The 14,442-nt window shown below is 41.2% G+C and overlaps 1 protein-coding gene across 1 annotated transcript in view; it reads left to right on the top strand.

Moving 5' to 3' along the window:
• The window catches only part of CNTNAP4 (contactin associated protein family member 4), a 262,236-nt gene that overhangs the window by 127,502 nt on the left and 120,292 nt on the right, over positions 1–14,442 (top strand). The window contains exon 4 of the mRNA XM_086688863.1: positions 5,951–6,098. Within this exon, the coding sequence (XP_086544989.1) occupies positions 5,951–6,098 (148 nt within the window). The remainder of the gene's footprint in view (positions 1–5,950; positions 6,099–14,442) is intronic.

Below are 14,442 nucleotides of genomic sequence, written 5' to 3'. Positions count from 1 at the left end.
AATTAAGGCTTTTTGATTTTTGTCACATAAGACACATGACCTTAATTCTACTTGTAGGTGTTTCATACATTTGATGAAATACTGGCATATTCTTTTGCATTTCGTATCTGTGAGGAAGTTATCATTTTATGTACGAGTCCTATTGATGATTGAACGTTTGTCTTTTCTTTTTATTCTACTCCAGTAATTTTGAGAAAATGTAAAGTTTATGGAACCATGCTTTTGTCTATAATAGTTAACTGGGAGAGCTGTGTTCAGCGATCATCTGAGTCGTATTACTCTCAATATGTCAAAGATTTTAAGTGTAAATTATGAGAAAGAGTGGGGGGAGCCTCAGATAAAATATCAAGCTTCCTCTAGGGCGACTGGTTTAGCTTTCATGTTCTTTTGGAAGGAAGCCTATTGATAGTTTAGCTAAATTATGTTCTCTGGAGTCAGCAAAGCCTGGGATTAAATCCTTCCTCTGCCACTTCTTAGCTGTGTGGCTTTAGACACACAACTTCTATAATTTTCATTATCCTCAATTTTAAAGTGGGTGCAAAAATGACTATCTTACAGCATTGATGGAAGTATTACAGCTGCGTAATGCATTTCTCCTGCACCTGACCCTGAGTACAGATTTGCACACTGAAGACCTTTAGACTGATAACACAGAACACGTTTGCTACATATTTCTCCCCTTGGAAGTTAGCCCTGGTGAATCCTTCTCCTGAAATCTCTTCCATCTCTAAAGTTTTGCAATGATATAGGGAGGGGAAAAGAGCATGGCTTATTCACAAGCCAGAAAATTTTTCATAATCAGCCAAAGACCAAAGCACAAATTGGCTTGGCATGCATTAGAAATGCAGATTCCAGGGTTTAGCACATGGGGTTCAGGATCTAGAAATTGCATTTTTAAAATATAATTTATTGTCAAATTGGCTTTCATACAACACCCAGTGCTCCCAACAAGTGCCCTCCTCAATGCCCATCACCCACTTTCTTCTCTCCCCTGCCCCATCCAACCTCAGTTTGTTCTCTGTATTTAAAAGTCTCATGTGTGGGGCGCCTGGGTGGCGCAGTCGGTTGAGAGTCCGACTTCAGCCAGGTCACGATCTCGCGGTCCGTGAGTTCGAGCCCCACGTCGGGCTCTGGGCTGATGGCTCAGAGCCTGGAGCCTGCTTCCGATTCTGTGTCTCCCTCTCTCTCTGCCCCTCCCCTGTTCATGCTCTGTCTCTCTCTGTCCCCCAAAAAATAAATAAACGTTGAAAATAAATAAATAAATAAATAAATAAATAAATAAATAAATAAATATAAAAGTCTCTTGTGGTTTGGCTCCCTCCCACTCTGTTTGTAACTTTTTCTCCCTTCCCTTCCCCCATGGTCTTCTGTTAAGTTTCTTAAGATCCACATATGAGTGAAAACATATGATATCATGTGTTTTCACTCATATGTAGAAATTGCATTTTTAAACAGCTCCTCAAGTAATTCTAACAGACACCAAAGTTCAGAATCTATAATAAAAGGAAAGACAGGAGCGCCTGAGTGGCTCAGTTGGTTAAGGTCTGACTTCCGGCTCAGGTCATGATCTCCCAGTTTTGTGGGTTTGAGTGCCTCGTGGGGGCATCAGAGGCTGCACTAACATTACGGAGCCTGATTCTGTGTCTCCCTCGCTCTCTGCCCCTCCCCCACTAGCACTCTTTCTCTCTCAAAAATGAATAAACATGAAAAAAAATTAGGAAAACAGTGAAGACATAAACATCCACATAATAAAATTATTTTTTTTAATGAGCAACTTAAGTGCTCGCTTCGGCAGCACATATACTAATGAGCAACTTAAATCCATGCGTTCTTTATGAACTTGCGATGGTGTGAAAAAAGTATTCATAGCAAGTTGAAGAATATCTCTTAGGCGAGGGAAGTACATTTGAAACCTGATAGTATGCATAGAACTTTTCATTCATAAGGTAATGTAACATCAGCCACATCCCTAATTGACTACCATTCTGAAAAAGAGGCCCATTAAATACAGAATTCCAAAGCAAAGTCTTTATCTTATGCATTGAAAAAATTTCACCATGAGGAGCAAGACAAGACGAACATTATTGCTCAGTTAACGAATTCTTAATTAATAGCAATGATTCCTGTTCTCTGGCTGACATTGATCCTAGGAAGTTATTTAAGGTGCTCAGAGCATTCCAAGATAGTGTTCTGCCTGTTCTGTCCCTGAACACACTTCCTCTGTCTGCATCTTCTTTCATTATACTGATTATTATAAAATTAAAAATGTTCATTTAGAAAAAAACCCCAGATGTGACTGGAATGTGCTAAGACCCCCGTATCCCCCACCTCACAAGTTCCCTCACCCTTTGTAAGAAAAAGCTGCTTAAAAGTTTGAATGTGCCAAGACATTTTTATTACGTATATAAGCTAAGCACCTTATATTTCTTCTTTATGTTCTGAAAATTTACATAGCTCATAAATCGATCAGGTAAAATGTGAACGATTGCCACGCGTGGACCTCCCCCTTCCATTTACCTGTCTGTTGCCACGGCCACTATGTATCTTTCCTCTTAATCCTTTAAGATGTTGAGAACATCATACTGGCATCTGTCTAAATCTGTGAATGTGCATTAATGTTGAAAAACCATGAGATCTTTCGGAAGGTTATCTAATTCATCATCCAGCTGTTCACCGAAAGAAATCAGAATTGTATTAGCCTGCCAGAGGCACCCAGGAAAATAGAATCGAAGTGTAAGGGGGTCTGATTAGGATTGAATGTCAGTGGACCAGGGCCTCGACCCGCATTGCCTTTCCCACATTGCCCTGATTTGGGGAGCCTGGAAACACACACGGGGGCACACACACACACACACACACACACACCACCAATGCCCAGAGTATGAAATTTTGACCAGTGAGAAGGTTGGAGCTTTCTGGAAGGGTCTGATTACAAAGTTAAAATACCTGTGGAATTAAGCAGTGTTCTCCTGTCTATGTTCTGGGAAATAATAGCTAAGAATGAGGACCTAATATGTTTAAAACATACCAGACAACTATCCCTGTCATGGGAGATACAGTGCACTTTAGCACATTCACAGTTGACATGCTCTTAGAGGTTCTGTAAATAAGACACCTGTTGAATTTTGTTTTGTTTTGAAGCCCAGTCTTTCCCAAACATACGCATCCAACAGGTATCTTATTGTGAACCACTTTGAGCCAAGCCATGTTCTAGGTACTATGGATGGAGGGCACGGAAGGTCTTTGCTTTCGTGGAGCTCATTTTCTAGTGGGATAAGATAAACAAACAATAATCGAACAGAAGAAGACCCCAAATAATGAGTAATATGAAGAAAATAAAATAGGCAATAAGGTGTGATGGGGGTGTGCCAGGTACACTGCCTTTGCAACTGTGATTAGCAAGGGCCTGACTTAAGGGGTAATATTTTGACCAAAGCCTCAAAGGGCAAGAAGAGCTGGTTGTGCCAGAGACCTTGCAGAGAGAACTTACAGAGCAGCAGAGACAGCTGGTGCAAAGGCCCTAAGCAGCCCTGAGCTTGGTTGTTCTAGGGGCTCCAGGGTGGCATAAACCTAATGGAGGGTGTTGTCAAAGAGCGTGTGTTTGATAAGGAGATTGGATTTTGTTCTAAGTGGTAAAGAAAGCAGTTGGGGTTACATGGTTTGATTTACCTTTAAAATTAAAACAATTTTTTAAATGTTCATTTATTTTTGAGAGAGAGAGAGAGCACCTGTGCGCGTGCAAGTGGGGGAGGGGCAGAGAGGGAGACACCGATCTGAAACAGGCTCCAGGCCCCGAGCTGTCAGCACAGAGTCCAACACGGGACTTGAACTCACTAGCCGTGATATCATGACCTGAGCTGAAGTCGGATGGTTAACCAACTGAGCCACCCAGGCACCCACCTTTAAAAATGTTTTTGGGGGCGCCTGGGTGGCGCAGTCGGTTAGGCGTCCGACTTCAGCCAGGTCACGATCTCGCGTTCCGTGAGTTCGAGCCCCACGTAGGGCTCTGGGCTGATGGCTCAGAGCCTGGAGCCTGTTTCCGATTCTGTGTCTCCCTCTCTCTCTGCCCCTCGCCTGTTCATGCTCTGTCTCTCTCTGTCCCAAAAATAAATAAACGTTGAAAAAAAAATTTTTTTAAATGTTTTTGACTTCTCAGAGAGGAAGAGACTAGGGCTGCATATGGGGTTGGTGCCAGGGAACAGGAGAACAAAAAAGGTGAGGACGAGGTCATTGAGACAATTCTGGTGAGATGATTCTTTGTTGAACTGGGTGGTCATAGCTGAGATGAAGAGAGGTGCCCAGATTTGGGATATAATTTGGAGGTGCCATCACAGAACTGCCTGTGGTGTGTGAGCCTGAGAGCTGGTGTATGGAATATTGGTGGAGTGGGAGCAAGAAGTAGGGAATCGATTGATAAGGGGAGCCAAATCAAATTAATTTGACTATGAAACACTGAGCCTTTAAAAAAATGTATTAGAAAATATTTTGGCCAAATCATAAGAGGCTCTTAAAAGCTGAGAATAAACTGAGGGTTGATGGGGGAGGGGGAGGGAGGGAAAGTGGGTGATGGGCATTGAGGAGGGCACCTGTTGGGATGAGCACTGGGTGTTGTATGGAAACCAATTTGACAATAAATTTCATATTAAAGAAATATTTTGGTAAATGCTGCTAAAGGGATATTAGTGAAATGGAAAGAAAAGTAGGTAAATGAGCAGGCTCCCTGTATATAGGTATTCGTAATGTATTTGCCTTTTTCTTATGCAGTCTACATGAGGCCGGCCGTATTTGTTGATCCAGTCAGTCATGGTCAACAGACCTACCAAGAGCGTGAATAGATCCCTTATTTTGTTCCTACATTTGCTGATTGTTACAGTTGAAAAAAAAAAATCAAAAGAGGGGAAAAGGAGAAAAAAAAAAAAAGAAGGAGGAGGAAGGGAGGATGGGTAGTGGAGGAGGAGAAGAAGAAATAAAAAAATAAATATAAATTATTGAGAACAACTTCCACTTCCCCTAACTTTTTCATATATGAAAGCGTGCCATTCGTCATGGAGGAGAAAACTAAAGTGCTTAGATGTTAGGTGCTCTGGTGTGTGGCTTTTGCAGGTGAACTACGTGGTAGGCAGATGCATCCTGGTTTTGCGGAAGGAGGGTAGCTCTTGGTCTTACCATACAACAGTTTTCCAAATACCAGAGGGTTATTTTCTACCTTTCTGACCTTTCATTTCCTCATCTGCACTTTGTGCCAGCTTAGCATCATTCTCAAGGTCTTTCTAGCTTTCAGATTCTAGAGTCTGTAAGTCTAATTATAGGTCTTCCCAATTGTTATTGCTTCTAATTTCCCTTAACAGTTTTTCTTTTTTAATACAGGCACTTTTGTGTTGTTATTTTTTTTATTAAATCACTTTGACGTACCGGCAGTGCAGTGCGTGAGGTTGAACAGCCTGTTTTCAGAGTGTAGTTCCTTAGTTCTGAATGGGTGATACTTTTGTTTATGTTACTAAGAGGATAAAATGAAACAATGGAAACAGGTTCCTAACTTTTATCATTCATCAGTGACTAAGCAACTTCTTTGCTGAATCAGATCCTGCTTTTTTAATGCGGGGAGAAGATTTTCTCAAAATTTTTTTGTGCCATTCACAATGTTAATGCCTTTTAAGTATAATTTGCACTTTATACAAACAATGTTTATTGAAGGTATCATGTTGAAAGCTGGCTTAATGGGGAAGGTGGAATTTCATCTGCTCTCAATATAAAGAAAAGCTTGAGCAATCGTGACTTCTGTGTGAAAGAGGGACATTACAATGTAACTGGTAATAATGATTTTCTTGGAGAAGGCAGCCATTTTTATAGTAAAAAAACAAATCAGACATTGCTTGTGGACACTCTAGGTCACAGGGTAAAATGGATATTCTCCAAATGCATCGATTTCTTTCTTTCCCTTTTCTTTTAGGGCTTTTCAGGAAATGCAAATGCAGACAGTGTTGTGTACTATAGACTCCAGCCTTCCATCAAAGCCCGATTTCTGCGCTTCATCCCTTTGGAGTGGAACCCCAGGGGCAGAATTGGAATGCGGATTGAGGTGTTCGGATGTGCATACAGTAAGTGTTTGTTTACCCAACACACTGACGTAGAGATCAAAAGATGTTTTAAGAGCCAACCTGCACACCGAAATTGACTTTATAGCTATGTAAAGAGATCGAAAAACAGGAATGATCTTTGTGGAAAGCGTGTGTGTGTGTGTGTGTGTGTGTGTGTGTGTGTGTGTGTGTGTGTTGTGCACACGAGCCCGTGCATGGCAATATTGACTTCAGTATTTAGTGTTATATTTTAAATCAGAAATGGAAGCGTTTTATAGATAGATCAATCCCTACGGAGATAGGTACACACAGCTACCTGTTAATGGACATATGTGAATCCATTTATCCAAATCTAATATTATTAACTAGATCCTAACTTTCAAATATTAGAGTTTCCCCCTCCATGGATTGTATCTGATGATGTTTCACTTAGGCACCCTGAATTTCATAAAAGATACAGTGTTCCATTTAGTATAACCAGTCAAACATTAGGCACCAAAGAATGTTGGTCTCTTTAGCCTAAAAATAAAATGCCATGTAACTCACTTGTAAATATGCTGTGCCCTCAACATAAATTCATAGAAAAAGTAAAGACCTCTGCTAAAATATAAAATGTGTTTGAAATACTTTCACATAAAAAATGGTAGAAACCACAGATTTCACTTAGTCTCCTCTTAATGAAGCATTTTATTATATCTTTTTGTGGGGCAGGGGCCTAAGAGTTATTGATAGCCTACCTCAAGCCACACCATCCTGTTAGATGCTCTTTTATTATGGAACAGTGAGTTAGTTAACATGATCTACAATTATCAGATGAGCAGTCTGAGGTTTGGAGAGATTCAGTAATTTGCCCAGTGTCCCACGCCTAGTACACGGAAGAATCCGGAAAAGAGCCTGAGATTGTTCAGTTCCTCTATATCACTATTTAGCTAAAAGCTAAAGCTTTTTAGCCACTAAAGCTTTTGTCACACGTAGTTTATCACTTTTTGATGTAAGTCCAGTTAGGTTCCGGTTCACTTCATTTGCATGCAGGCAAGATAGGTCACGCACAAGACAGGCGACGTGTTGACGTTGTTGAAACTGTGTCAGACGGACAAACTATGTTGTCCAGACTGCACATCTCCTTGCAGTAGTTAGTGATGTTCCCGGCATCCTTCTGTCCCATCAAAGGTAACTGGCCTTTTGTTCCCATTGGAGCCTACAGAATAGCGATCACAGTGTGAATATCAACAGTAATCATAATCATAGCAATAACACTAATTTTAATAGTACTAAGTCTTTGAAAAATTCTAGAAGTAGCAGCGTTTTCTTGAGTGCTTATTACAGCATTACATGAACAGTTTATAATTTTTTAAAAAGTCCAGGTAAATATTATTAGGTTACTATTCCCTTCCCACCTCCCCCCCGTCCCGCCACTTCCCCCACCCCGCCTTCACAAAAGGGGAGGCTAAAAGCTCAGGCACTAGGACTTGCTGAAGCCATGCTGATGGGAAGTCACAACGCGGGGTTTGCAGCCGGATCTGCCAGACTCCAGAACCCACGTGCAGGCTTAGGCTCCATCCAGCTGTTGATTCGCAGAGATGAGCCAGGGAAGCGTACTTCTTACCATCTACCCACTTACTCTCTTGTCTCCAACAGCTCAGCTTAGCTGTTCCTGTTACGTGGTACCTCCTCCTTCGCAATGATCCATTGGAATAAAATCACCCTTTAAAAAAAGTATCCCACCCCAAATTGCAATTCTGAAACACAGAACTCAGACAGTCCGTCTTATTTGTGTTTGGGTCGTAGAGTATAGCAAAGCCCAGGCTGCACCCTGGATACTTAGCAAAACAGACTTCAGATGCTTTATATTTGTAGTTGCATCTCTACTTACTCAGAACATCCACCTTGCAAAGTATTTATTTATCACAGTATAAAAATAGCTAAGAGTTCTTGAGCCCTTACTCTGTGTCAGATACAGTTTTTATAGACGTCCTCATTTCATCCTAAAAATCACCCATTTAACAGAGTCTTAGAAATATTAAACAGGTTCCCCAGTTGTACACCCTTGATACACATTCAGTCTGGGGTGTAAATTCAACATTCGTTGAAAAAGGACTACTGACAGTTTTTCCAAAACTAAAGCATCGCTCATCATGTCCCCACGGAAGGAAGGGGCTGCTGAGGAACAGGGTCCTTTGAGTTCTTTGCTGCCATATATGCTTCACGATGACCCAAATCTCCCTCCACTCTCATTGATCTGCAACCCTGTGGAACATTCTTTTTCCTGTGACTTCATTTGCTGTCTCTTGCAGTGAGCACATTGTCCATGCTTTTAATCAGCTTCCTGTTTTCATTGACCCGCAGTTGAAGTAACGGTACTGAGAGCCAACAAGATTTGAAATTCAAACATAAACACGTATGGTAAAATGGTATGACAGGACTGAGTGTAAAATGGCTGTTCTATAATTTTGGATAAGAGAAAAAATAATAAACGATGGAAAAATATTATCATAGATAACCTAAAAGAACCCCAAAATGGGTTGGGCGTGCGTCCCTTCTTGAGTGAATTTGATCAAATATATTTTAATTCTTCAGTTACAGTTATATTATCCACCTGTTAATAGTATCAGCCTCACAGACTATGAATTTACTGAAGCATGATTCTATGTAATTATCATTTATTAAATAGTTAATAGGTATAAGATATTTTCTTTTTAGGCATTTTCTGAGTTACTCCTAATAACACAGTGAAATAGGGGCATGAATATTACCACTTTATGCAGGAGTAAGAGGAGAGGAACAGAATTGTCTGCTGCATGAGCCCCGTGGCTTGCTCTGAGTTCTGGTACAGAAATAAGTGGGGACCACCAGCCCCCCCTTGCCCTCAGAAGGAAGAGCGGCAGGTGCTGTCTGCACAAGAACACAGCTTGTAAGATTCTGTGTGCCACTCCCCAGAGTAGCCCAGATCCGAGATCAGTCTGGATTTTCTTCAGATACACAAGGCCATTCTCCTACAATCCCTTTAAAAAAGGACAAGCAGTGTTGGGGAGGGTTCAGGGTCTCTCTCCTAGATCCCAGTCACAGGATTCCTGAACATGCTGGCAATGAAGTGAGCCTCTTGGGAAAGCCCGGAGGTCTGCATGCAACCCACAGCCTTTGTAACCACATCGCTTGCACCAAGTTAATGTGACTTTTTTCTGGGCTTTGCCTGAGCTGCTCACTTAAGAGTGCTATATACCAGGGTGCTTCAAGTCTCCTGACACGGGGGAAAGTGAACTTTAGAGAAATTAAGAACTTTGTCCGCATTACGCAGACTGCCTGTGTGAGATCTGAGATTTAAATTCACATCCATTACTTTCCAAAGCCAGTGCTCTTGACAACTCTATGAATCATACATGTGTTCGCCTTTTAAGTATTTATTGACACTTGCTGAAAGAGAACTCTACTAGGTATTGGGTGTAGGGAGAAATTCTAAAATAATGTAGATTTCTTAATAAATGGGAATTATTATATATAATTGGGGTTTTTTTTGTATTCTAATCCTAGGTTTATTCAGTACAGTCCTTTTAGTTTATACAACAAAGCACAAACACAACATTATCTAAAATACTACATAGTTACAAAATGCAAAGCAAAGTTTATAGTACTGACTGTACAATAAAAGCCAAAAAAGCATGTACACATTGCCAAAGTAATCTACAAGACCACCACCATGAATAACAGCTCCGGCACGGGGATCTGCGATGACCCTTGCGGAGCTGGCTCTCAACTTGCTTGTTAATTTCAGAGAGAGAAAGGGAGAAGTGGGGTGTGGGGGTACGTGCGTGAGTACTTGTAAAAACAGAGCCATTTGTGGCAACTAACACTTGGTGCTTGACCCCTAGAGGTCAGAAGAGGCAATGTCATAAAAATTACACAAACTCAGTGTAACATACGGTAGCATGAGTGTAGGTTGGGAGGAATAAAATGATTGAGAAATTGAGTGTAAGTGTAAGAACGCTGATAGCAATAGGTTTGAAACTGAAGTGCAGATATTTTCACTTGAGAGGCTGGGAGGACAGTCCAGATAGGGGAAGGGGCGGACCCTCGTCAAACACGGAGACAAGAATTGCTTGGAGGATCGGTTTTTATTGGAGAACAGTCATTCAGGCTGAAAATAAGGGCACACACATGTCAGGAGGCTTCTGGTCTCATGTGTGCAAGTAACAGTAAGGACCAGAGCACCAACAATCAGGAGAGAGGCTTCTCTTGATTCACATCAGACTCAAATATACTGAGGATGTGGATTCAGAGATCTTAGTGATCGCACATGAGGGTCCCTGAGTTATCAGATTTGAACAAGCATCTGGAACGTGGTGCCATGTGCTGAGAGGGGCAAGGGAGAGTGAATGAGCTCTGAAAGGGCACAGGAGAGAGAATTAATTGCACTGTTGACTTAACTGAATTCAAGCCTGGGGAATTCGGAAGGTTGGAACACGAAACCCTCTGAGCTGAAGATACATAATTGAAAGCTACATAAATATCATTGTTATTAAATCATAACTTTCCACTTGCAGAATTTCTGGTAATAATAACAGTATGAAGTGCTGTGTTTGGACAACTGCTCATGTCTTTGAAAAGGACAAATGCATTTCTATCATCATTAAAGCAGGTCTTTAACGCTGTTTTTCGGGTAGCGTGCATTTTTATGCCACCCCCCTCCTTGTGCCTAATGCATGTGTCCGCTGAAGTTCTAGGTAGCTGCTCTGATGAATATTGTAGAGACAGTGGCTATTGTGAGAGCCACACATGATTTTATTAGCCTCTGTCCGGGTGAGTTAGGGCAGTAACTTGTTATGAAGGTACATCAAGTGAATGGAAAATCCATATCAAAGAGCATGTTCTACTTTTATGTCGGAAAACTTGGAAGTTGTTTCCTGAGTAATGAGAGAAGTAGAAGCTAAATTTTATGGGTTCAAAGAGAAAGTATAAATTTCAGATGCCTTGGCCATAGCAGCCGTGAACATGTTTATAGATCTAGACGAGAGAGGTAGGTAAGGAAATAACTCATGGAAGAAAGAACAAGAAGAGAAAACGTTTCGTGGTAAAGAAACACAGTCTACGGAATGTCCCAAAGGAAAGTAAACAATGGTAAACAAAGGCAGAGAAAGGAGACAAAACTGAGTGAAAGCAGCTCTGTCCGAGATGTCCTTGGGGAAGTGGCCGTTAAGCCACAGGACATAGTGTTCTTTAATGGTGGACGAATTGCTGTGACAGCTGCCCTCAGTATAAATACGGAGTTCCTTCCCTCTAGTCTTGTGTAAACATCCTCATTTTGCAGTCCGGGATCTTCCTTTCCTCATCCTCAACAGAAGAAGAGCATCCAGCTTCCCGGCCGCACCGAGCACTTTCCATTTCTTCCACACGCCATGATATCATGATTTTTGTAGACTTGGGATCTTTGCACACTGCCCAGGGCAGTCACCACATGTGGAGCCTTCACTTGTCTACCGAGATGAGTCTTTCATTCAGCACCTTTTCTCAGCATAGAAATCACTGTCTCCGGCAGCTTCTCTGACGCCTCACTTTTGGATCAGAGGACATTTCCGCCTGCTCCTGGAACAGTCATTCTGCTCCCCATCGTACCATGCACACATGGTGCTGTATTGTAGTCAGCTATTCCTTCTTTGTCCTGAGTCTTCTGGATAGGTGCACGAGCAAAGGGAGGTAGGGTTGGTGAGCCTCAGGAAGGCTTTTCCCGTCAACCTGGAGGCACATGCAGGCCGTGAAAGATATGATGTAGAACACGGGAGAACTAAGAAGGTTGGAAGACAACAAACACATAGAAGGATAGAAACTACACAGAATATAGAAAGTGTTGTGTTTATTTGCTTAAATCCAGACCAATTAAGAGAAAATTATGGATTCTGTTTAACAAATGGAATTAGGTCAACAATTACAAAACTCGGGCCAACTTAATAAAAATATGCTTTTTATCGTGTAAAAAATATTGGAAGTTGGAACTGCTTCTATCAGTAGATTTTAATTTGGAAAACACATTAATAGGAAATGCAAGAAAGCAGCCTGAGAAATGCAGCTACTAACACTGAACCGACTCTGAGTTTTCTATCTATTCGGGACCAATCTCTTACACCACATGTCTGGTTAGGGGGAGAAATGAAAGGCAGTAAATGTGTTAGATTTACTCTAAAGAATAGTTATAATTGAACTCATTACATATTTATGAAGCAGCTCCCCCATGTTAACAGCTAAAAACTTGATCCAGGTGAATTACATACAATCCCTGCACTCAAATTGTTTATCAGCTGATACCGTAGCTGAGGAATCCGAGCTTATGCCGGAGTTTGAAAAAGAAGATAGATTCTGGTGGGCCTAAAATCAAAGAGGTTAAATTCTAATTCTTTGAAAAATTGATAGTCTTAAGATTTTAATCTGATGATAAATGGGGTTATATTAAAATGAAAATAAGGTGAGCTATTAGGATACCAGAAAAAAAAGAAGCAGCTATGAAACCCTCTGGGATTATGTCACAAGAACTCAGAGCCTGCTGAGGAGGCCCTCACTGACCAAAAATGGAAATATTGTAGCATCAGTAAGGATAGTAACTACAGTTCCACAACATGTTAAGTATGTTTAAGTGAGTGGGTTCATGACAATACTAAAAAACAAAAATCCAATCGGTTACCTATGAGAGAGATGAAGGAACCAACTCCTTATTTTGAAAACTAGTAAATGAAGGGAAACATCAAGAATTTATCTCACTTTTCCTATGTGATCTGTACTTCAAGGTACAGATCAAATAGAAGATAACAGGGCATATCTCTTTAAAGGTATATTCCAGGTAATAGGTAAAGAGGGAAATAAGCAAATAGAATTAGCATAGTCCCACTTTGCAGCCCTAAATAAATTAATAGACCAAGTCAATGACTATAAAAGTTCACAAACAGATGATTTGCTTTTCAGTACCAGTCACAGAAGAGTCGCTTTTATTGGACTGTCTTGCTACAACTGGAATCACTGGATAGAAAATATACATTAAAAAACCTCCTTTAGATTTCTGAAGTTCAACTTAAAACAGGATGATATTTGACAAGATTTGATCTTGAGAGAAGGAAAGCAAATTTTGAGAGATCCACGTTTCACTGAATTTTTCCTAAAAATGCATCCCAGTTGCAGGGCATCATAATGCTCAAGCAGAAAAGTAGCCAGATTTTACTGGGCTGTGGAGGCGGGGTCCAGAGTTCAGGGTTGCCAGAGTGGCTAGAAATTTAGGGTAGAATCCGGAAAAGGAGGGGGTCAGAGAGGGAGGGCCTCAACTCCCACATAAAAACTCCCCTTCGGTCCTCGGCTGATCCATGACCTGCGCATGCCCAAGATGGGGTACCAAGAAGCTCAGGAGAGAGCGGGATGGGAGATCCAGGGGCTGAAGATTTCCACATCTGCCTAATGCTGGAAGGAACACCTTTGGAAAAAAATCAATCCTGCCAATTTACAGGGACTTGTGGGACATGTTGGCTCTTAACTGAAAAGCCAGAGGGCATTGCTTTAGGAGTAAAGACCAATCTGTGGACCAATTGATATGTCCTGGGGCTAAGGACAAAACCAAAGTAGATCCATCCCAACAAAACCTGGAACCAAGCTTTCACAGGGTCAAGGTGATCCATGGACCTCTTCCATCTCCTTCCTGCCAGCACCATCCCTCCCTCCCCAGGTTTCACCCTCCCACCCTTCCTCACCCCTCCCCAAACTTGTACCCTCCCCTTCCCTGCCTCCTCCTTCTTTCCTGATCCTAGACATTCACAGAGGTGGACATCTACTCAGACTAAGATTCATTTCCTCAAAGATGTCCCCAGTCAAAAACCTCATTCAGATCTCCCTGTTCAAAACTCCCGTGCAACCTGCCCTTTTCCTTCATGCTCCACTTAACAGTTTGTATATATATCTGTACACATGGGGTGAGTTGCTTGATGTCTTTCTTTTCCTTCAGACTGAGGGATCCATGAGGACAGAATGTGTTCACTGTTGTAACATCAGCTCCTACTGTAGGAGTGGACACAGTAAATGCTCAGTAACTATTTGCTACATAGAGAATTCAGAAAAACATCCAGTTAGCCATGACGAAAATGGAAAAATGAATAAATGTATAGAAACCACAGATTTATTACATTCCTACAGTAGCAGTTGATTACATAAGTGTGGGATAAACATGTCGGCTGTCGAATGTTTGTTATTACTAAAGTGATGATAAGAGCATACAAGATATGTAATAAATTAGGCATTTTGATACTTCCATTTGAAACGCACAGCTTTTTGTGTGGTATGAGAAACTGGAATTTTTCTCCACATATTCCAAACAAGGAAATTGAGAATCCATGTTTATGTG

The sequence above is a fragment of the Puma concolor genome, chromosome E2 (assembly GCF_028749965.1).
Source record: "Puma concolor isolate L17-30 chromosome E2, mPumCon1.1.hap2, whole genome shotgun sequence".
Classification (NCBI taxonomy): domain Eukaryota; kingdom Metazoa; phylum Chordata; class Mammalia; order Carnivora; family Felidae; genus Puma; species Puma concolor.
This window is presented reverse-complemented; position numbering and strand designations above follow the sequence as displayed.